Below are 23,562 nucleotides of genomic sequence, written 5' to 3' on the forward strand. Positions count from 1 at the left end.
TTCTGCTGCCTCCTCTGTGCAGGCCCCGTGGGTTTCCACTTCCTCCATGTTGATCTCGTACATTGTGAGATCCGCCATAGAGAAAGTGCTACTCTTGCACATTCCCAAAGATTACATGTGCCAATCAGTAAAAAGTATTTTTTTTTACATCTGCTTCCCTTTCTAATTTTTTGCCATTTCCTTTTATATTGCCTTTTTTTCTATTTCTTTTCTCTCCACCTGTCTTCTTCCCTCAAACACACAGTCAGGTTCTCATTCTCACATGCATTTCTCTCTCACACACACATACACAGGCTCTCACTGGCACAGGCTATCTGAGTCTCAAACACAGGCTCTCTCACACCCCCACATGCTGCCTTGCTCAAGCACAGGCTCTCACTCTTACATGCTGTCTCTTAATTACACATTTACACACATGCTGTCTATCTTTTCACGCTTACACACACACACACAGGCTTTCAATCACATAAATACATGCTGTCTTTTTCTCTCACACACAGACTCTCATTCACATGCTTACAAACATGTCCTCTCTTTCTCTCATTTACACACAGGCTCTCAATCACATACTCACATGCTCCGTCACCTAAATCAGCTCTCAATAACACAGACACACATGATCTCTCTCTCTCATTTAAACACATGCTCTCAATCACATATTCACATGCTCCATCACCTAAACCAGCTGTCAATCAGACACAGACACACATGATCTCTCTCTTACTTATACACACAGGCTCTTAATCATACATACACATGATTTCTCTCACACACAAAGGATCTCAATCATACACACATACTCTTTCACACAAACTTACACATACAGGTTCCCAATGGTAAACTTACATTCATGCTCTCTCTCTCACAGGCAGGCTCTCAATCACAGACATACTCTCTTTCACATACACAGGCTCTCAATCATTCACATACATGCAATCTCTCACTCACACACACAGGATCTCAAACACACATGCTTGCTCGTTCATTCACTCTCTCTCTCCCCCACCCCGGGAACTCGCGGCAGCAGCAGCCTCCTCCTCCCAACGCTAACCTCTTCATTTTCAGCCCTCGCGGAGGCGGAGTCCCATCGGCCGCGGCTGAATCTCTTCATTTTCCTCCGAGCCGCGCTGCAGTCTTCTTCCCGTCGGACACTAGCGTGGCCTCTTCTTCCCGCGCAGGCACCCGATGCTCTCCACTTCCTCTTCCGGGCCGCGGGAAGAAGAGAGCACGCCGGTGCCGCTGACTCAGCGGCACCGGCGTGCTCTCTTCTTCCCGCGGCCCGGAAGAGGAAGTGGAGAGCATCGGGTGCCTGCGCGGGAAGACTCCCGCGCAGGCACCCGATGACTCCAGCGCTGGCACCCGGCTGACTCCAGTCGTACCCGGCGTGCTCTCTTCTCCTCCCCCCCCCCCCCCCCCGCGGTCCGGAAGAGGAAGTGGAGAGCATCGGGTGCCTGCACGGAAGAAGAGACCACACTAGCGTGGTCTCTTCTTCCCGCGCAGGCACCCGATGCTCTCCACTTCCTCTTCCGGACCGCGGGGGGGGGGGGGGCGGGAAGAAGAGAGCACGCCCGGTGCCGCTGACTCCAGCTGTCCTGCCGAGTTCCGCCCGGGCTGACAGCAAAGGACTCACATGCTTGAAAGCGCGGCTCTCTTAATTTTACCGGGGCAGTGCCGCCCCCGGGAAGCTGGCGCCCTAGGCGACCGCCTAGTGCTTCCGCCGGCCCTGTTTAGGCGACCCCTGCGTTTTGGTCGTTCGACCCCCGCCGGGGTCGTGACCCACAGGTTGAGAACCGCTGATCTAGACAATTAAATCTGTCTAGCTCAGCGCTTCTCAACCGGTCTCTCACGACACACCAGTGTGTCGCCAAGCACCGGCAGGTGTGTTGCGTGCTCCCGGTCTCTCCCGCTGCTCTTCCTTCCCTGCTGCCATTGCCACTGGGCTATCAGCACGTTCAAGCCCAGTGGGAACGGCAGCGGTGGTAAAAGAAGCATTGGCACCTGCGGCTGGCCTTTTCTTCTTCCCGCCCCCCCCCCCCCCCCCATGACCCGGAACAGGAAGTGGTATGCGGGAAGGAGAAAGAGCCGTGCCGCGTGGAAAAATAGCAGCGGCAGCAGCAGCATCAGCCCCCAAGCAATCAAAGCAGCCAGTAATCGGGAAAGGAGACAGCAGCATGAGCCTCCTGCAGCCGATGGGATTCTTCTTTCTTGGCCTGCGGGGGCTGGAGAAGGAGGCTGCTGCAGCTATCATTTGTGCTCGGGGGGGGGGGGGGGGGGAAGAGGAAGTGAGTGAGAGAAAGAGAGAGAAGCAGCCAGTCAGCCTGTGTGTGATTGAGAGCATGTGTGTGATTGAGAGAAACTGGTCAGAGAGCTCATGTGTGTGTATATGTGAGAGACAATGAAAGTGACTGCTCAAGGAGATGACTGATGTGTATGTGAGAGTGTGAGACATTAGTCAGGGAGGTGACTGATGTATGTGTGTGTGAGAGAGAGAAAAAGCATGGAAGTGAGAAATCTGGGTATGTGAGAAAGCATGGGCGTAAGAAGCCTCGTGTTGTTGGGGGGGTGGGGGTGTATGTGTGATTATGGGAGTGGGAAGCCTGTGTGTGTGTGTGTGTATGCATGAGAGAGAGAGACTGGTTGGTAAGGTGACGGTGTGTGTGAGAGAAAGAGACTGGTGTGTGTGAATGTGAGAGAGAGAATGTGATTCAGGGAATGAGAAGCTTGTGCACATGGAGAGTGAGCATGGAAATGAGAGAGAGACTGGTGTGTGTGTAACAGAGAGAAAGTGATTATGGGAATGAGAAGCCTGTGCATGTGAAGAGAGTGAGCATGGGAGTGAGAAACCTGGGTGTGTGTGAGACACAGCATGGGAGGGAGAAGCCTGTATATCTGAAAGAGAACATGGGAGTGGGAAGCTTGTGTGTGTGTGTGTATGCATGAGAGAGATCAGGTGACTGGTGTGTGTTTGTGTGTGTGAGAGAAAGAAAGTGATTATGGGAATGAGAGCCTGTGCATGTGGAGAGAACAAGCATGGGAGTGAGAGACTGGTGAGTGTGTGTGTGAGACAGAGACAGTGATTATGAGAGTGAGAAGCCCATATATGTAAGTAGAACACGGGAGTGGGAAGCCTGTGTGTGTGTATGGCATGAGAGAAATTGTTCTGGAAGGTGACTGGTGTGTGTGTGTCAAAGACTGTTTGGGAGATGATCGGTGTGTGAGAGACAGAAACTGGTCATGGGGGCATGACTGGTATGGTGTGTGTGTGTGTGAGAGACATGGGCACTAAGTAAGAGGACCATGAGTATAGAGCTTAGCTTCTCTGTTGCTTCTGGTGTGTGCCACGGCCTGCATGGAAGGGGAGTAGGAGAGCTGCTGGAGGGGGTAAGTAAAGGTGGCTTTTACGTTTATTTCTTGATTGACTGCCATTTTCATTATTTAATATTATGTGATGTCTGCTTTTTTGAAATATTTTATTGGTGTTTGGAGAATGTTTAATAGTTTTTATGTGTTTTTAATTGTTGGATGTTATTCTGTTCATAGCTGTTTTGAAACATTTATTCTTCTTATTAGTATAGTTTTACAATTATTTCTGTGTGGGGATCTATAGCTGCTTGCTAGTTCTGTTTTCCTAATAAGAGGTGTATTGGTTTTTAGGGCCTGATTTAGTAGTGTTGCCTTTTCATAGATAGGGTTGCTCGTGTTTGAGTGTATTCCATAATACAGGTGTTACTGTGTGAGAATTAGTTTATGTGCATTACTGCAGATCCTGGGAGTATGTTAGGTCGGTTCTGTGTCTGTTACCGAGATGAGATATTTTACTAGCATGTAAGCATTTGTATCAGTCTTATTTGTTTTGTTTTCTCAAGAGGACATGCATTGGTGGTAAACTGCTGTCTTTTCATAAGTAGGGGTATTAAGCCTGGAAGTAGAAGGAGTTTGAGTTGCTGTTACTGAGATGACACCAGAGCCACAATATCTTTTTTGTAGGGTGAGTTGTATGGGGAATATCATAATTCTGCTTTACATCCATTATTGTGGGTCAGGGGGGTTCCCGTGGATGCAAACTGTACTTTTACATCTAGCCCCGTGACTATCATGGGGTCAGTGTGTCATGCATATGAGAACCATCTGTCAGGTGTGTCCCAACAGAAAAAAGGTTGAGAACCACTGATCTAGCTCACTCACACCCCATACATTCATCACTCATCTCACATAAAACCAAATCAGTGCACATTTCAAACTTATTGTTGTTCCTATACTTTTTATACAATAATTTTTGTTAATCCACTAACTTCATTAACAAGTGATCCATGAAACGAATTCTTCTCTGGTTAATTCATTCACTTATTATTCCAAAAACGAATCCAAGTACATTATTCCAAAAACAAGTCCAAGTCCAACAAAGATCTCTGTTTCACCCTTTTTCATAAGGGCTTCCTCAGGGACTAACTCAGGAGCATCAATATCTTCAAATATCAATTTCTTTGAATATCAAATTACTTCACCGAAATTCTACAACTAAAATTATTATAGACAAAATATTAATTTAATAAATACATTCCTTCCCATACCGAAAAAGATACATGAGTTTTCAACATCACTGTAACTCACCGAATATTCACCAAGGTACTTTCACCATACATCCATACTCCCCTAAAAGTTTGGGCATATGAATACCATATTGAATCACGGATAATTCACGATCTTACCGACTTCCTTACTGGTTCAATTCTTCAAAATGTTAATTTAACATCTATAACATATAAAAGAACAAACAGGAGAGTATATTATTATTACCAGCCGATATCCTACCAACACTATCTTCCAACTGTTCATACTCACGTTCACCCGGAACTGCTCCTCAAGATTTGTAAAACTTAACGACATGACTACAATTGTCATGTCCTTATATATCGTACCCGATGCGAACGTGTTAAAGAAATACAATACATCTAATATTACTTCTTCAAACAAACGGATGCCCGTCATTCCCACCAGACCGTACACACATCTTTCTCCCATTATCCATCAACAGAGGCAGAAAACTAGATCGCAGTGCACTGATTTGGTTTTATGTGAGATGAGTGATGAATGTATGGGGTATGAGTGAGCTAGATAGAGTTTAATTGTCTAGATAGTTGCAATATACGTGATTGTACCATAAAATGTTGAAACTATAAAGTACTAAGTTCTTCTTTTGTTTGTTATCTAGGTCACAAGTACCTAGCAGGATCCCAAGGGGTAAATAGATTCCAAACTGCTTATCCGAAAAAAAAAGCAGTGGATTTCTGAATCTTTACCATAATATAATGGTTTATGGACTTTTTCTCTAGGAACTTGTCCAGACCTTTTTTTAAACACAGATACACTAATAGTTTTCACCACATCCTCTGGCAACGAATTCCAGAGCTTTATTATGCATTGAATAAAAAAATATTTTCTCTTATTAGTTTTAAATGTATTACCTAGTACCTTCATTGTGTGTTCCCTGGTCTTTGTACTTTTCGAAAGGGTAAACAACTGATTAACATTTACTCATTCTATTCCACTCATTATTTTATAGTCCTCTGATCATATCTCCCCTCAGCCGATTCTTCTCCAAATTGAAGAGTCCTAAACTCTTTAGCCTTTCTTCATAGGGGAATTTTTCCATCTCCTTTATCATTTTGGTCGCCCTTCTCTGTACCTTTTCTAATTCTGCTGCATCTTTTTTGAGATGTGGTGACCAGAATTGCACACAATACTCAAGATAAGGTTGCACCATGGAGCGATACAGAGACAATATTATATTCTCTGTTTTATTTTCCATTCCTTTCCTAATTATTCCTAGCATTCTCTTTGCTTTCTTGGCTGCTGCACTCTGAGCAGATTTCAACGTATTTTCATCAATGACACCTAGATACTTTTCCTGAGTGATGACTCCTAATGTGGAACCTTGCATTATATAGCTATATTTTGGGTTACTTTTCCCTAAGTGCATCACTTTGCACTTGTCATTATTAAATTTAATTTTCCATTTGCTTGTCCAGTTTTGCAATGTCCTCTTGCAATTTCTCACAATCCTCTTGCGATTTAACAACTTTGAATAATTTTCTGTCATCAGCAAATTTGATTATCGCACATGTTCCCATTTCCAGGTCATTTATAAATATATTAAAAAAGCAGTGGCCCTAGAATATATCCCTGGGGCACTCCACTATTCATCTTTTTCCATTGGGAAAATTTTCCATTTAGCCAGTTGGCAATCCACAATAGGACATTGCCTCCATCCCATGACTTTTTAATTTCCTAAGAAGTCTCTCGTGAGAGACTTTGTCAAATGCTTTCTGGAAATCCAGATATATTATATCAACTGGCTCACATATCCACATGTTTATTTACTCCCTCAGAAAAAAGTACAAATTTGTGAGGCAAGCCTTTCCTTGGCTAAATCCGTGTTGACTTTGTCCCATAAGCTATGCTTATCTATATGTTCTGCAGTTTTGTTCTTTATGATAGTTTCTACCATTTTGCCTGGCACAGACATTAGTCTCACTGGTCTATAGTTTCCTGGATCACCCCTTGAACCCTTTTTAAAAATTGGCGTTACGTTGGCAACCCTTCAGTCTTCAGGTACCATAGATGATGTTACTAATAGTTTACAAATTTCCAATAATAGGTCCGCAATTTCATTTCTCAGTTCTTTCAGCACTCTGGGATTAAACCCTCTGGTCCGTGTGAATTGCTACTCTTTAATTTGTCAGTTTTCTTTAGCACATCTTCAAGGTCACTGAGATTTGTTTCAGTTCTTCTGAATCATCACCTTTGAATATCATTTCTGCATCGATATTTATCCCATGACAAGCAGGATGATAGTCCTCACATATAGGTGACGTCACCGGACGGAAAACTTTCTGTCAAAGTTTCTAGAAACATTTTACTGGCACAGTGAGTCTACTGAGCATGCCCAGCATGCCATTATCCCTTGAGCCACAGGGGTCACCCTTCTGTCTCTTTTCTTCTGTGCTGCAGTTTGCCTCTTGGTTAGGATCTCTGTGTGATTCCTCACACAAATTTCCTCAGGAAAAATATATTAACTATTCTTCAGAAAAATATCCCCTCATAGGGGTCTCCCATTTAAATTCATTTTTCTCCAATTCAGTGAGTAAAACACTTAGTTTTGCGGTTGAAACCGTTCTTACCGTCCCTCGGTGCTCGCAGACCATTAACGGCTATCAGGCCTCACCTTTTGTCATCATGGCAACGGGGTTTAGAAAGTGCCCAAAATGCCCTCGAACTATGTCGATAACCGACCCCCATGACGAGTGCGTCTTATGCCTTGGCGCTGCACACGACGTTTCCACTTGTCCTAAATGCGCCGAAATAACAGCGAAAGGTAGGCAGGCTCGCCTGGAAAAAATGGAAACTGTTTAAACTAGAGTTAATTCTATCAACGTCTAACACAATCTTCACCGGCACGTGTGTCCAAAAAAATGATGATAAAGACTCGCCGGGTGCATGAAGGCAGTGGTGACCACCCGTCTCCGACACCATCAAAGTCATCGACGAAATCTACCTTGGCACTGGGGAAAGACCGAGCCGAGCACCGTGAAAAACATTTATCTGCCAAGCAGTCATTGATGCCCTCCAGGAACTACATCCACTGGTGCCGGCCCCCATACCAGCACCGATGCTGGAGCCATCGATGTTCACTCCATTACTTGCCAAACTCTAGGCATTGATCGGTGCCCTACCAACACAACCTGGGCCACCGATGCCGAAGGAACCTACACAGCCTCCGAAAGACCAGATACCCATCTCCGGGTTGTCAGAGGAAGAAGGCACCGACTCTGATCCACAGTTACCGATGCCTCAACTGATGCCGGGACCATCAGGACTCGACACCGAGATGACCGCGTTTTTCCTTGGTGCCATCGGTGCCACAACCGTTACCATCGATGCCACCGAAGCATCAACCAAAACCATCAAAGGATCCATTGATGACTTTACGTCCTTTAACGCCATTCTTCATTCCTCCTTCAAGTCCTCAACCACACACCTTTTCAGATACCTGGGAAGATGTAGACACTGATTCTTCTACTGAAGATATCTTGTCAGAACCCTCTCCACCAGAGGAAAGGAAAAAGATACCACCTGAAGATCTCTCCTTTTCAAACTTCATAAGGGAAATGTCAGAAACAATCCCTTTTCAACTAGTAACAGAGGAATATATAAGGCATAGGACATTGGAGGTATTCCAGTTCGTTGATGCTCCAAAAGAAGTAGTGGCTATACCAGTACATGAAGTACTGGTAAAACTGCAGCATCGACTTTGGGAACATCCCTGCACTTGTTCCTCCAGTGAACAGAAGAACAGATGCTACTTATTTGGTACAACATATACCTGGTTTCCAAAAACGTCAACTCCCACATCAGCACAAAAGAAATTAAGGAGGATTCGTCCACATTCATCAACACCTCCTGGAAAAGAGCAAAAGGTTTTGGACAATTTAGGACACAAAATGTTTCAAGGCTCCATGCTCTTGTCAAGAATTGCCTCATATCAGCTGCACATGACGCAATACCAAAGAAACCTGTGGAAACAGGTCCAGCAAGTAGCAGAAACTCTTCCACACAACATCAGGACACCCTCAATACCGTCATACATAAAGGCCTTGAGGCTAGAAAGCACGAGTTACGTGCAGCCTATGATTCATTCGAAACAGCCTCCAGAATGGTAGCAACCAGCATCAGTGCCAGGAGGTGGGCATGACTGAAAGCATCAGACCTCAGGCCTGAGGTCCAAGATAGACTGGCTGACCTACCTTGCACTGGTGAAAACTTATTTGGAGATAAGTGCAAGATGCAGTTGCACAACTTAAAGATCACAATGGAATGCTGCGTCAACTGTCCATAATCTTCTGCCGGATGCTCATCTAGAAAGGACACTAAAAAGTCATTCTATCGACCATGCAGGTATTACCCACCTGCTCCTTGTTGAAGAACAACTAGGCCACCTTAAAGAGGACATCCTAGGCAACCAAAAACATCCAGACCTCAGCCTCCCCCTCAAACAGGCATCTGATTTTTTAAGAACTCCCAGAGAACAGCAGCCTCTCCAGAAATCCAAATCGAAATTTACCAGTAGGAGGCCGGGTTCATCATTTTCTATCCAATTGGATACACATCACCACAGATCAATGGGTACTTTCTATTATAACACAAGGTTACCGTCTAAACTTTCTCACGGTACCCAGAGATTCCCCACCCAACTTACTGTGGGTACGCAAAGATCACACAACTCTTCTTGAGTCAGAATTATCCACCCTACTGGGAGTCAGGGCCGTGGAACCTGTTCCATGACCTCAGCAGGGCAGAGGATTCTTCTCCCGCTATTTTCTCATTCCAAAGAAATAGGAGGCCTCCGCCCCATCTTGGACCTCCGCAATCTCAACAAATTTCTATGAAAAGAAAAATTCAGAATGGTGTCCTTGGGCACCATGCTTCCCTTTTACAAACAGGAGATTGGCTCTGTTCTCTGGATCTTCAAGATGCTTACGCTCACATTCCAATATTCCCACCTCACCACAAGTACCTGCGCTTTCTAGTGGGAAATCAACGCTTTCAATACCGGGTCCTGCCTTTCAGACTTGCCTCGGCAACCCGTGTATTTACAAAGTGCCTAGCAGTGGCTGCGGCCCATCTATGCAAGAAACACATATACTTCTTTCCTTACGTGGACGACTGGCTCATCAAGAGCCAATCCATGCAAGGAGCTCTCAACGCTCTCAATCTCACTATCAAGCTGTTTCACTCGTTGGGATTTCTCAACAACTACCAAAAATCCCACCTGACTCCATCTCTCCTCCTACAGTTCATCGGAGCAGAGTTTGATACCACCATAACAAAGGCCTTCCTGCCCAACAACCACGCAGACACACTCGCCAAGCTAGCTGCATCTCTGCACGTAAAGAAAACTGCTTCAGCCCATCAATTCCTTACACTGCTGGGCCACATGGCTTCCACGGTCCACGTCATTCCTATGGCCAGATTAGCCATGAGAATAACGCAATGGACTTTGAGATCACAGTGGCTCCAAACCATTTAACCACTGTCATCTCCAATTCAAATAACCCACCAGTTACGTCTATCTCTTCTCTGGTGGACGAACACGAACAACTTGCTAACAGGCCTGCCTTTTCAGCAACCAGTTCCGCAAGTAGATTCTATTATATTATTATTATTATTAGATTATTATTATTAAGAATAGTATGCTATTCTTCCCATACTCCAGACTCTAGCCTTCACAGACTCCTAATTCTCGCAACCTCAGACTGTTAATTCCTCCTCTCTTTCTACCGAAATTCGCAAAAAGAAAAAAAAAAATCTCTGATCAAGTTATGTTGTCTCAGTTGTCTCATCTATTTACGAGATGTTAAGTTATACGATAGGATAAGTTACAGTTTTCGATATGTTAAGTTATAATTCATTTCATATTTATATGCCTTCATTGTTCTGTGTAACGCTCCTAAGCAAATTTTGTTGTTAAAATGTAAATCGGTGTGATTTGTATTCTTACAGGAACATCAGTATAGAAAAATTAAAAATAAATAAATAGATGCATCCACCTTAGGTTGGGGAGCTCATGTGGACAATCTTCAGACTCAAGGTACTTGGACAAAGCTAGAAGCAATATTTCAAATCAACTTCCTAGAGCTTCGAGCTAATTGTTATGCTTTTTATGCATTCAAGGACTGCCTTTTACACAAGACTGTTCTAATACAAACAGACAACACAGTTGCCATGTGGTACCTGAACAAACAAGGAGGCACAGGCTCTTATCTCCTCTGCCAAGAAGCCGTGCAGATTTGGGACTGGGCCCTAACAATTCCATGTTTCTCCGGGCCACTTATCTAGCAGGCATATACAATGTAGATGCAGATCTCTTCAGTCGTCAGTTCCATCCCCACGAGAGTGGTCCCTGGATCCTGTGGTAATGACCAGAATCTTCCAATGCTGGGATCAACCAACAATAGACCTCTTTGCATCCGAACTGAATCACAAAGTGGACAGATTCTGCTCCCTGCACAAGCAATGAAACTAGTTAGCCATGGACGCCTTTGCTCGCCCCTGGAACTTAGGCCTCCTATACGCATATCCTCCGATACTGCTAATAGCCAAAACTCTCGTGAAGCTAAGACAAAGGGTCAGTGATACTCATAACCCTGTACTGGCCTCGACAAGTATGGTTCCCCATACTTCTCGACCTCTCGATCAGAAAACCAATTTGCCTGGGCACATCACCCACTCTTATAACTCAGAACCAAGGCAAGTTATGCCATCCAAACCTTCAGACCCTATCCCTCACAGCTTGGATGTTGAAAGCTTGATCCTCCAACCACTCAATCTTTCAACTGATGTCTCTAAAGTGCTTGTAGCTTCACGAAAGCCTTCCACACGAAAATCCTATCATTCTAAGTGGAATAGATTTACCATATGGTGCACGCAAAAAGCTATTGACCCTTTTTCCTGCCCCACTCCATCTTTATTAGACTATCTCTGGCACCTTTCAGACTCTGGTCTCCAGACCTCTTCGGTGAGGGTACACCTGAGTGCCATCTCAGCGTACCACAAGGGAGTAGGTGATGCCCCGGTAACAGCGCAACCGCTTGTGAGTAGATTTATGGTGGTCTATTACAATTTAAGCCCCCTTTACGGCCACCAGTCAATGAATGGGACCTTAATGTAGTACTAAAAAGGCTCATGCGTTCCCCGTTTGAGCCTATAAATTTCAGCGATGTAAAATTCCTTACATGGAAGGTTCTCTTCCTAGTAGCCATTATTTCTGCTAGAAGAGTTAGTGAGTTACAAGCACTTGTAACATTCTCACCCTATACAAGGTTCCTACATGACCGAGTGGTCGTCTGTACTCAACCTAAATTCCTTCCCAAGGTGGTTACTGATTTCCACTTGAATCAGTCTCTAGTCTTGCCCACTTTTTTCCCAAGGCCTCACACTCACCAAGGTGAAAAGATTTTACACACTTTGGACTGTAAACATGCACTCGCATTTTACCTGGACTGCACTGCAGGCCACAGAAAATACACCCAACTCTTTGTTTCTTTTGATAAAACAAACCAGGAGTTGCAGTGGGCAAACAAACTCTCTCCAGTTGGCTAGCAGACTGTATTGGATTCTGCTATGATAAGGCAGGCTTTCCTCTCCAAAGACGAGTAAAGGTGCACTCAGTGAGAGCAATGGCAACCTCAGTAGCACACTATCGTTCAGTTCTGATTGCTGATATCTGTAAAGCTGCAACATGGAGCTCTCTTCACACATTTGCAGCCCATTACTGCTTGGACAAGGAAGGATGACAAGATTCAGCCTTTGGCCAATGTCTTAAAGAACTTATTTCAGTATAGACCCAATTCCTTCTACATCCAACCTGCTGTGATTTCAGGCTGCCTCATTTTTTCCAACAGTACACCAGTTGTGCCTGTTGCACAAGTTGTACGCTGTTGTATGCTGTTGAACCAAAACAAATATGAGTCAGCCTGTAGCTTGCTAATCACCCATATGTGAGGACTATCATCCTGCTTGTCCTGGGATAAAGCAGAGTTGTTTACCTGTAACAGGTGTCATCCCAGGACAACAGGATGTAGTCCTCACGAAACCCACCCGCCACCCCACAGAGTTGGGTCGGAAACGTTTTATTATTTTATTTTTCGCTCGCACTTATTGCAACAAACAAGACTGAAGGGAGACCCCTGTGGCTCGAGAGATAATGGCATGCTGGGCATGCTCAGTAGGCTCACTGTGCCAGTCAAAAGTTTCTAGAAACTTTGATAAAGTTTTCCGTGATAGGCTCCATCCGGTGACGTCACCCATATGTGAGGACTATATCCTGCTGTCCTGGGATAATACCTGTTACAGGTAAGCAATTCTGCTATCCCTACTATGAAATACATGTCTCTTGAATTTAAATCAACGGATTGTAGTCGAATCAACAATTCAACTTAAGAAATTCCAACTATCTCACCATAAGTTTCACAAATGGTTAAAGACATTATGACTCATTTAAATGACCTTCATACTAGGTGTCATCGCAAGTATAAGACACTGATTCAACTCTGCCTTATTTATAATCATCAGTTATTTTTTAAGAAGTCCACAAAAATATCTGTACTATTTTTTTGTTTTTTCTGCTGGTGAACACACAACCACAATCTTCCCAAACTGCTTGCTGTTTATGTAGATTTTTAACTTGTCATATTCACAGAGATAATTTGTGTATAAGAGTCACTTAGCTTATCATATTCTTACTTTAGTACTTGTGAAATAAATTTAAAACCACTTAGCTTGTCAAATCCATGATTAAATCAATGGAAAAATATAGTATGTGTTACGTTTGGGCAGTGATCCGGTGTAGTGAACACCACCTTCAGGAGTGACTCCAGGTGGAGAGAGACAGGGATAGCTGGAAGGTCTCTGATGATGGCTGGGAAGGAATGTGATGCGGCAGGAGTGTATGGAGCTGGGCGATGGCTGTGATATATGGAGCAGAGTACTGGCTGGGAACAAAGTCAAGGTCAAGGCAGGCAACAAAGTCAAAGTCCAGGCAGGGTCAAGGCAGGTGGCAGGCAACAGAGTCAAAGTCCAGGCAGGGTCATAAGAACCTTATAGCAAGACATAGAGCCCGAAGGCCACACACACACACACGACAAGGCAGAGGGCCTGAAGGCCATACACACATTGCAAGGCAGAGGGCCCGAAGGCCTCGCACACACACAGCAAGGCAGGAGACCCGAAGGCCACGCACACACAGCAAGGCAGGAGACCCGAAGGCCACACACAGCAAGGCTAGAGCAGGGAACCCAACGAGCTCAATGCCGAAGCACTGGAGTCTAGGGTAGGCAGGGCTATAAAGGCACATCCAAGACATAGAGCAGAGGGATTGGGCCAGCCAGGAGAACCTGCTCTTGAAGGACCCCTGGTGGTGAGGCGGTTGCACAGCAGCCATAGCCGTAACAGTATGGTTCTTCACAGATTTCTCATTTGGCACATATCCACAAAAGATGCCACCAATCAAATTTCTTAAGTTGATTCGATATATCTCTTACATCTTCCTTCTGAATACCGAAGGAAAAAATTAATTTATTCTGTCTGCTATGGTTTTGCCATCCCTAAGTGCCCATTTTTCTCCTTGATCATCTAATGGTACAACTGACTCCCTCGCTGAAAAAGTTTTTATTATGAGTTTTTGCTTTCACGGCAAGCTTCTTTTCAAATTCTCTCTTTGCCTTCTTTATCAATGCTTTGCATCTAACTTGCCAGTGCTTATGTTATTTCCTGTTTTCTTCATTCAGATCCCTTTTCCATTTCTTGAAAGATGTTATTTTGGCTATTATAGCCTCTCTCACCTTACCTTTTAACATTCCAGTAGTCGTTTAGTCTTCTTTCCACCTTTTCTAATGCATGGAATACATCTGGTCTGGGTTTCCAAAATGGTATTTTTAAACAACATCCATGCATGAGCTAAACTTTTAACCTTTGCAGTTGCTCCTTTCAGTTTTTTCCTAATCATTTTCCTCATTTTACCATAGTCACCTTTTTGAAAGTTAAATGCTGTTATAGTAGATTTTTTTTTTTGTGCTCCCTTTAGTTAATTAGTCAAATGTGATAATGTTGTGATCACTACCGTATTTTCCGGCATATAAGACGACTTTTTAACCCCTGAAAATCTTCTCGAAAGTCGGGGGTCGTCTTATACGCCGGGTATCGTCTTATAGGGCAACTCTTCTCACCTGTGTGTCGCGTGCTCCCGGTCTCTCCCGCTGCTCTTCCTTCCCTGCTGCCGTTGCCGCTGGGCTATCAGCACGTTCAAGCCCAGCGGGAACGGCAGCGGTGCAAAAAAAAAAAAAAGCTGTGGCATCCGCGGCTGGCCTTTTCTTCTTCCCGCGCCTGCATTCCCCCCCTCCTGACCCGGAACAGGAAGTGATACGCGGTGCGCGGGAAGAAGAAAGGCCGTGCCGCGTGATAAAGTAGCAGCGGCCGCTGCAGCATCGGCCCCCGAGCAATTGAAGCAGCCGGTAATCGAGAAAGGAGACAGCAGCAGGAGCCTCCCGCGGCCGATGGGATTCTTCTTTCTTGGCCTGCGGGGGCTGGAGGAGGAGGCTGCTGCAGCTACTATTTGTGCTTGGGGGGCGGGGGAGGGGAGAGGAAATGAGTGAGAGAGAGAAGCAGCCAGCCAACCTGTGTGTAAGTGAGAGAATGTATTTGATTGAGAGCATGTCTGTGATTGAGAGAAACTGGTCAGAGAGCTCATGTGTGTGTATATGTGAGAGACAATGAAAGTGACTGCTCAGAGAGATGACTGATGTGTATGTGAGTGTGAGAGAGAGAGAGAAAAAGCATGGAAGTGAGAAATCTGGGTATGTGAGAAAGCATGGGAGTAAGAAGCCTGATTACGTGAGAGAGAGCATGGGAGTGGGAGGGGTGTGTGTGTGTGTGCGTGCATGAGAGAGAGACTGGTTGATAAGGTGACGGTGTGTGTGAGAGAAAGAGACTGGTGTGTGTGAATGTGAGAGAAAGAATGTGATTCAGGGAATGAGAAGCCTGCACGTGGAGAGTGAGCATGGAAATGAGAGAGAGACTGGTGTGTGTGTGTGAGACAGAGAAAGTGATTATGAGAGTGAGAAGCCTGTATATGTACGGTAAGCAGAACACGGGCGTGGGAAGCCTGTGTGTGTGTATGGCATGAGAGAAACTGTTCAGGAAGGTGTCTGGTGTGTGTGTCAAAGACTGTTTGGGAAATGATTGGTGTGTGAGAGACAGAAACTGGTCATGGGGGCATGACTGGTATGGTGTGTGTGTGTGAGAGACATGGGCCCTAAGGAAGAGGACCATGAGTATAGAGCTTAGCCACTACTGCTGCTTCTGGTGTGTGCTATGGCCTGCATGGAAGAGTAGTAGGAGAGCTGCTGGAGGGGGTAAGGAAAGGTGGCTTTTTAAGTTTATTTTTCTTGATTGACTGCCATTTTAATTATTTAATATTATGTGATGTGTCTGCTTTTTTGAAATATTTTATTGGTGTTTGGAGAATGTTTAATAGTTTTTAATTGTTGGATGTTATTCTGTTCATAGCTGTTTTGAAACATTTATTCTGCTTATTAGTATAGTTTTACAATTATTTCTGTGTGGGGATCTATAGCTGCTTGCTAGTTCTGTTTTCCTAATAAGAGGTGTATTGGTTTTTAGGGCCTGATTTAATATTTGTAGTGTTGCCTTTTCATAGATAGGGTTGCTCCTGTTTGAGTGTAAAATTATTTTTTTTCTTAAAAATATGTATAAAAAAGGGGAGGTCGTCTTATACGCCCAGTCGTCTTATACGCCGGAAAATACGGTATTTCCAAGTCTCTCTAACACTGTTACTTCTTGCACCAAATCCTGTGTTTCACTAAAGACTAGGTCTAAAATAGTTTCCCCTCTTACTGGTTTTTGTACCAGCTGCTCCATGAAGCAGTCATTTATTTCATCTAGGAACGTTACTTCTCTAAAATGTCCTGATGTAACATTCACCCGCTTAATACTGGGGTAATTGAAATCACTCATTATTATTGTGCTACTGATTTTGTTAGCTTCCCTAATTTCTTTTAACATTTCATTGTCTTTTAGTTCATTCTGTCCAGGTGGATGGTAATACACCTTCACTGCTATTTTATTCCCCTTTTCACCTAGAATTTCTGTCCATAAAGATTCAACATTACATTTTGTTTCCTGCAAAATTGTATCCTGTTTGACTCATTGCACTCTTTAACATATAGTGTTATCCCCTCCATCAATTTGATCCATCCTATGATTTTGATATAATTTGTACCCTGGTATCATAGTCACCCATTGGTTATCCCTCTTCCACCTGAGATGCCAATTATGTCTACCTCTTGAGGACATTTTCCCCTATTTTGTATCCCCTCCCAGCTTACTTTAATCCAGACATTTCAATGACAGCCCTTAGGTGAAGGACATGCACGAGGGCTGCTTGCAGAACCTTGCAGTCATGGGCCCTAGTTACTACCGTATGTATCTCCATTGAGTGATGACTGACAACCCTCCTCTCCAGAAGCCGCTTCCTCTGCAACATTCCCAGTCCAAGCTAACCCGGAGAGCAGAAAACCTTAGCTGTTAATCAAACATAGTGCATAGCCCTACCACTGAGCCACCAGGTTGGTCCAGACAAGTATTTTTTAATTAAATTGTACATAGAACAGCTATTGTTATGAGTAGTCTAAACCTCATACTATACTCTAACTGATCATCATAATAAAATATAGTTTTCAAACCTTAGTTGTATGTCATTTATTAGTTGTTTACTGTAATCTCTGTCCTCTTCTCTTTGTTTTCTCTACTCTCACTCATGTAGCTCCAGGCTTGTATCTGTGTGTGTATAGCATTTTACGCCTTCAGATCTCACCCTCATACTCTCTATCCCTTATCTTATTGTTCCTTGCACCTCTGTCTCTTTGTTTCATTTCCCTCACACTCCCCCGACCCCTTGTTGTCTTTCCCTATTTTCATTATATTCCCCTCTTTTTTCACTCCCAATATTTCCCTATATCTTCTACTCCCTTTCACCTTATATTTTCTCCTCTCATCCCCCTTTCCCACCTGGGCCTGGCTCTAGCAGACATGCTAGTACTGTTATGGGGACAGTAATAGAAAACTATTTGCTTTCTATGTAGCTGTGTTTCCTCCTCCACAGTGCACTTCCTTTTTTAAATAGAAAGCATACATAGGGAGAGAAGGAGGGATGACTGCAGGGACAGTGACCACATCTCCCTTTGCTTATTCTTGCTGCCTCACTCAGGTTTGTTATGTTGCCCTATTACCAATACTCTGAAGCTTGTAGACTGGGATACCAAGTGATTTAAATAGGAGGCAGGAAAGGTAGCAGACAGCCTGGAAGTTTCCTAGAAGAACTGGGAGACTTGAACTTTGTCAAATTCCTCTCAGCCTCCTATGTTCTGCTGCTTTTCCACACTCACATTTTCCAAGTGTGCTGAGCTAAAATAAAACTTTTTAAAAACTAGTATTGTGAGCTGCAGAATACTTGGGTGAAACCTGCCAGTATGGTATCACTTGAATATAGTGATAACAGCTGAATAATGAATTCATTTTTTTGCCCTTGTGAGGTTCCAGTAAGACTCGCCAAAGCAGATCCCATTTTAATAATAGAATTGACTAAAGTTCCTTTTGAACACAGATAGTTCCAAAAAATATAAAAAAGGAAATTTATTCTAATTAATGTATTGATTTTACAATAATTTTGCTGTTTTTATTATAGCCCTTCAGAAATATACTTGCAGCCAACGATTGGTAATTAGGATTCAGCTGTTGACATATATATATAAGAACACCTGAAGTGGTTAGAAAGAACAATATTAGTAATTTGCTATCAGTGTTGGATAAACTGGGGCTCAGGAAAATGATATATTTGTTGTCATTTTCAACACTAAAGAATATGGAGTTAGAACTCAAGAGTCCTGGATTTCCAGTTTATTCCTAGTCAAGTGACAATAACTCCCCCCATTACACCCAGGAGAAAATATAAATTATTCAATCTTTTTTGATCCATGAAGTGATTTGGTAACCATGAGGCCAAGTGTACTAAATTGTGAAACATTTCTCAAAATCTGCATCATGCACAAACATCACAAATGCTATTTGCCATTTTAGCAAAGGGCTGGATTCATTAAGGCTTTTCTCTTATTTTGTGTCTTTGGGAAAAATCCATAGTGAATCGGGTGCATAGAGTGCCTTTGAAATTAGTAACATTTTGTGCTAAATTTTATTTAAATTAATAGTGATTGCAATGTAAAATTATGTAAAGCAACTCATGAACTATTAATACATAGCTAAATTACCCATGAAACATGCTTTGCTAAATTTTCTGTAGCAAAACTATCCATGCTATTTTTCTACCAGGTTTATTTGCATATATAAGTCTCAGTGGAAAAATAACACATGCTATTTTCTACTCCTTAGTACATTGACAATATCAGGAAAATCAGAAAAATTCCACCTGCCCAAATTCTCATGCTTTGGAAATTAAAATGATAAAACAAATCCATGTTTGAGAGAGAGCTTTGGGATGTTATATTCTAGCTTTTCAGTTTGGGATGTTTAGGATGTTGAGATTAACCTAGTGCTGGAGATAGGAGCAATGTTTAATACCTGCCTTGTTTGTTTCTACATTAGGATTGTGAGTAATCCTTCCAGTCAATCTCAAATTGAGATGGGTTACTGAGGAATTTATTTATTAAAAACATTTATTAACCACAAAATATAGTATTCTCGGATGACAGACAGTACAAAGGAGTCACACACGAGAGTCGTGCCTCTAATAGGAATGTAGAGGATCCTTCTAAAGGTTTCTAGGCATGCACAATGGTACTGAGGGAAAATGACACATACCGGGACACTCACACAGCTGGATTTTGCCTTGTGTTTTTTCCTGGTTATTTTCACCTCCTGTGTAAGCTTCTGGTCACTTATTCTCCTAAATTAAATTTTTGTGTGTGTTAGTGCAACAAGTACTCAGAGTTCAATTCAGTATCTATATTGTTTTCATTTTCCCTTTGGTAACCACTTACCATTTTCTCCAGAAAAACCAGAGGGAAGGAGAAACAGTTATTTGCTTTAACGAAAGATATAAACTTTCTGTAACTTGTACTTGAAAAAAATTCTTTATCAGCTATACAAATAATATAAAATCAAGTATTCATTAAAAGAATGCATATGATGTTTTTTTCCTACAATTATCTTCTTGATTTGTTTTTTTATAAGAAAAACCCAATTTCCTAATTGCACAGTTCCTTTCCTTAGAGTTCAGACTTTTTTGTTACTTGTAACTTCCTTGTTAGGGGTTCAGTTCCTGAAGGTAACCTTCTTCTTTAGGAGAATTCTTCTGGTTCTGCTGCCTTTAGGAGTCCATTACTCCATCTGAAAGGAAAGTTTCCACAACTCGAGTCCTGTAACCCACCTTGATTTCCTCTGGCCTACAGCTATCTTGTTGGTAGCACAGGTTTACATCCTTCTCCAGATTGACAAAAACCTTTATAGTGTTTATATTTCTATGAGCTTTCATTGCCAAAGTATTACAGTCTGATTCACCTCACATATTTTACACAGGTTTACATATCTAGAATTATAATATTATCTGGTAGAGAAACAGATACCGTCAGTTGTGCTTCTTAATAAAATTATTTAGCACTGACCTGAAAGGAAAGCTTCCGCAACTTGAGTTCTGCAACCACTCAGATTTCCACTGGCCTCTGGCCTATAGTTATCCTTTTGGTACCACAGGTGCCTCCTCCTGGAGATCTATGCAGAACTGAGAAAACCCCTTCCTCCTACTGGCTATATTCATTTATTCCACATGCAGTTTCTCAAACTTCTGAGCATGTGTATTAACCTTAATGCAACAGCATCCAAATGAGCATGCTGTATTCCCTCTCTCTCAAGGTTTCACTGTGTACAATCCATGGGGTTTACTTTTGCAGAAGATTTATATATATATTTCTGTTTGCTAATGTAAGAAAAGAAAGCAAAGGTTCACTTTTTTCTTAAGTTTTTAACTATGATACTTCTAATAATTTAGGTACAGAAGCATATAGTTGGTGGAAGAGCTTGTCATGGCAGAAGTCACTTTGATCATTTAACATAGATTGCAGAAATCTATGATAAATATTTTTGGTCACATGATTTGATTGTCCAGTAATTGCCGATCAGTGTAGAGTGTTACTCTTTTGAAAGTTAAACATAAACTTTATGGAATATGCTAATTCTAGCGATAAAGATGTCACAGAACTGACCGCTTTTCTTCTCTTCTCTCCCTGGCAAATGTTTAGAAAATGGGATACCCACATCTGTCGACTTCATAGGATGTGATCCTGCCCATGTTGTAGCATCCTTCAGCACAGGTAGTGCAGTTCTTTATGATTTGGAAACATCACAGCTGTTGACGGCGCTGTCATCCTCCATGGACTCTAGTAAGTGAACATAAGAAGTAGTTAGACATTTGTATCTTGCATGATGCAACTTGTAGACATACACAAGGTAACATTTATGGCATGAGCACAGTTCTTCCAAAACATGTGTAAAAGTAACACCTTTGTACTATAGAAGGTATGTTGTGTGAAACACATTACTTATTATAAAATACATACACATTTCACATTCAAAGGTGTTTCATGCATTGAAGGGGAGGTTTTAATTGTGAAATCTATCTATCCTTCCACACACTGGACATTCTGCTGTTCTCCTGTGCATGGCAACATTGAAGGGAAGTGAGAGGTAGGGATGTACCAGTTTAGGGATCTGAGTGACTGACCACCCTGCTGTATTTTTGCTGTCCCTTTGAAGAATATTTTTCATAGGGATCTAACTGGGTGACCTACTTACCCAACTAGGTTGCCCTTGTTGAAAATTTCCTGCTCACAATGGCTAAAAGTATATGCATATTTTCACAACATGCATACTTTATATGAATTAAAAAGAGGAGTTCCTAAAGGTGTGTATTAGTTTAGAGGAGTAAACGGCACACATACGTTTGGATTTTCATATGTGCATCCATTCTACCTGCAGATAAAGCAGATGCAAAGTATATAGACACGTTGTACACGTAACTTTGTACACAGTTTTTCAAAGAAAACTACCCACATTGTTTGCCTTTGAAAATTAGCTACTAGATCTATGGATATAAAATTAATCAAGTACTTTCCAGCAACATAGGGTATTGAAAATTACCCCATTGGTGAACTGTAATATTGGATTAGATACTGTTCTCTGAGGTTCAAACAGACTAATTAGCCACACAATGGGATGATGTCATCTAATGCTGCCAATGTAGAGTGTTTCCACAGCTGACTGGAAAACCCTAGCCCTAGGAGGCTTTTCTGGAGATACATGAGACTTCCTGCACAACTACAGCTGCGCAGGCCGCCTCATTTTCTTTTTTTATCTGTAGAAAATGAATGTGTTTCCATGCACTAAAGCAAGGGGACCAACTGGTGTCTCATGAGCCGCATGCTGATCTTTGGAGCACAAACTTTAGCTCATGAGTGAAATCCTTCCATCTACAGCAGACTGTTGTCTGTGATTGTTCACCTCCTCAGCAGCCAGTTTAAATGGAAACTGTAAGTTTACAAATTCTTCCCATGAATTGGATCACAGCATGCAGCTGCCTTCACGTCCACCTCCCTTTACCTCCACTCCCCAAGCAGTCTCCAGAGACTGAGCCAGACTGGAAAGGCCCTCAAAGACAAGTGCAATAAGCTGCTATGGAGCCCACCCCATGACAGCCAAAGTCAGGAGTGATAGACCTCTATGGAGCCTATGCTATGGTGGCCGAAGGCAGGAGTGATAGGCTGCCATGGAGCCCATCCCACAGCACCTGAAGAAGAGGCCCAAAAGAGAGGGGGAGTGAGTGTGTTATGAGAGAGGGAGAACCTGCATGCATATGCAAGAGAGAGCGTGTGTGTGAGAGAGAGAGCCTGTTAGTGTGTATCTGTGTATGAGAGAGCCTGCAAGAGTATGGGGGGGGTTCTGCCTGTTATATATGTGAGAGCCTTTAGGTGTATGTGAGAAGCTTCACATATATGTATGAGAGAGATCCTGCAAGTGTGAGAGCTTGCATGTGTATGTGAAAAAGAGAGAACCTGCATATGTGTGAGAGAGAATCTATATGTGTGTATATGAGAGAGTGCAAGCCTGCACATGTATGAGAATGCCTGCACATGTATTTGAGAGAGAGCCTGTGCATGTGTATGAGTGAGTGTGATCCTGTTTGTGTGTGTCTGTATGTGTGTGTGAGAGCTTGTGAATATGAGAGAGTGAAGCCTGAGCATGTGTTTGAGAGCCTGCATATGTATGAAAGAGAGAGAGTGAGCCTTTGTGTGTGTGTATGAGCCTGCATGTATATGAGAGAGAGAGCTGTGTGTATGCCTGCATGTGTATGAGAGAGAGAATGTGCCTGTTTGTGTGTGAGCATGCGTGTGTATAAAGGAGAGAAAATCTTCGTGCGTGTGTGTGTGAGAGAGAGAACCTGCATGTGTGTATGTTTGCATATGTATGAGAGACAGCCTGCAAGTGTGTATGAGAAAGAAAGAGCCTATTCATGTGTGTTTGTATGAGAGAGCAAGCCTGCTTGTGTGTTTGAGAGAGTGAGCCTCTGTATGTATATGAGAACAAGTCTGCACATGTGTGAGAGCCTGCATATGTATGAGAAGGAGCCTATACATATGTGTGATCCTGCATGTGTGAGAGAGAGAGAAAACCTTTGTTTAGGGGTTTGAGAGACTATCTGTGTGTATGTGAACCTGCGTATGTATACTAGAGAGAGCCTGTGTATGAAAGAGCACCTGTGTATGTAAGCATGTGCGATAATGAGCAGGAGAGAGAGCAAATGGGCAAGAGAGGGTGTGTGAGAGGGGAGAGAGAGGGAAAGTGTGTGAGCATGTGAGGGGGTGTTTGAGATATGTGTAAGAGTGTGTGAGAAGATAATGCTTGTATAGCTCCCCTCCCCTC

The 23,562-nt window shown here is 43.0% G+C and overlaps 1 protein-coding gene across 4 annotated transcripts in view; it reads left to right on the top strand.

Moving 5' to 3' along the window:
- The window catches only part of STRN3 (striatin 3), a 349,837-nt gene that overhangs the window by 256,972 nt on the left and 69,303 nt on the right, over nt 1–23,562 (top strand). For all 4 annotated transcript variants that reach the window (XM_029598990.1, XM_029598988.1, XM_029598991.1 and 1 more), the window contains one exon: nt 20,886–21,026. In XM_029598990.1, coding sequence (XP_029454850.1) covers nt 20,886–21,026 — 141 coding nt within the window. The remainder of the gene's footprint in view (nt 1–20,885; nt 21,027–23,562) is intronic.

The sequence above is a fragment of the Rhinatrema bivittatum genome, chromosome 4 (genome assembly GCF_901001135.1).
Source record: "Rhinatrema bivittatum chromosome 4, aRhiBiv1.1, whole genome shotgun sequence".
NCBI lineage: Eukaryota > Metazoa > Chordata > Amphibia > Gymnophiona > Rhinatrematidae > Rhinatrema > Rhinatrema bivittatum.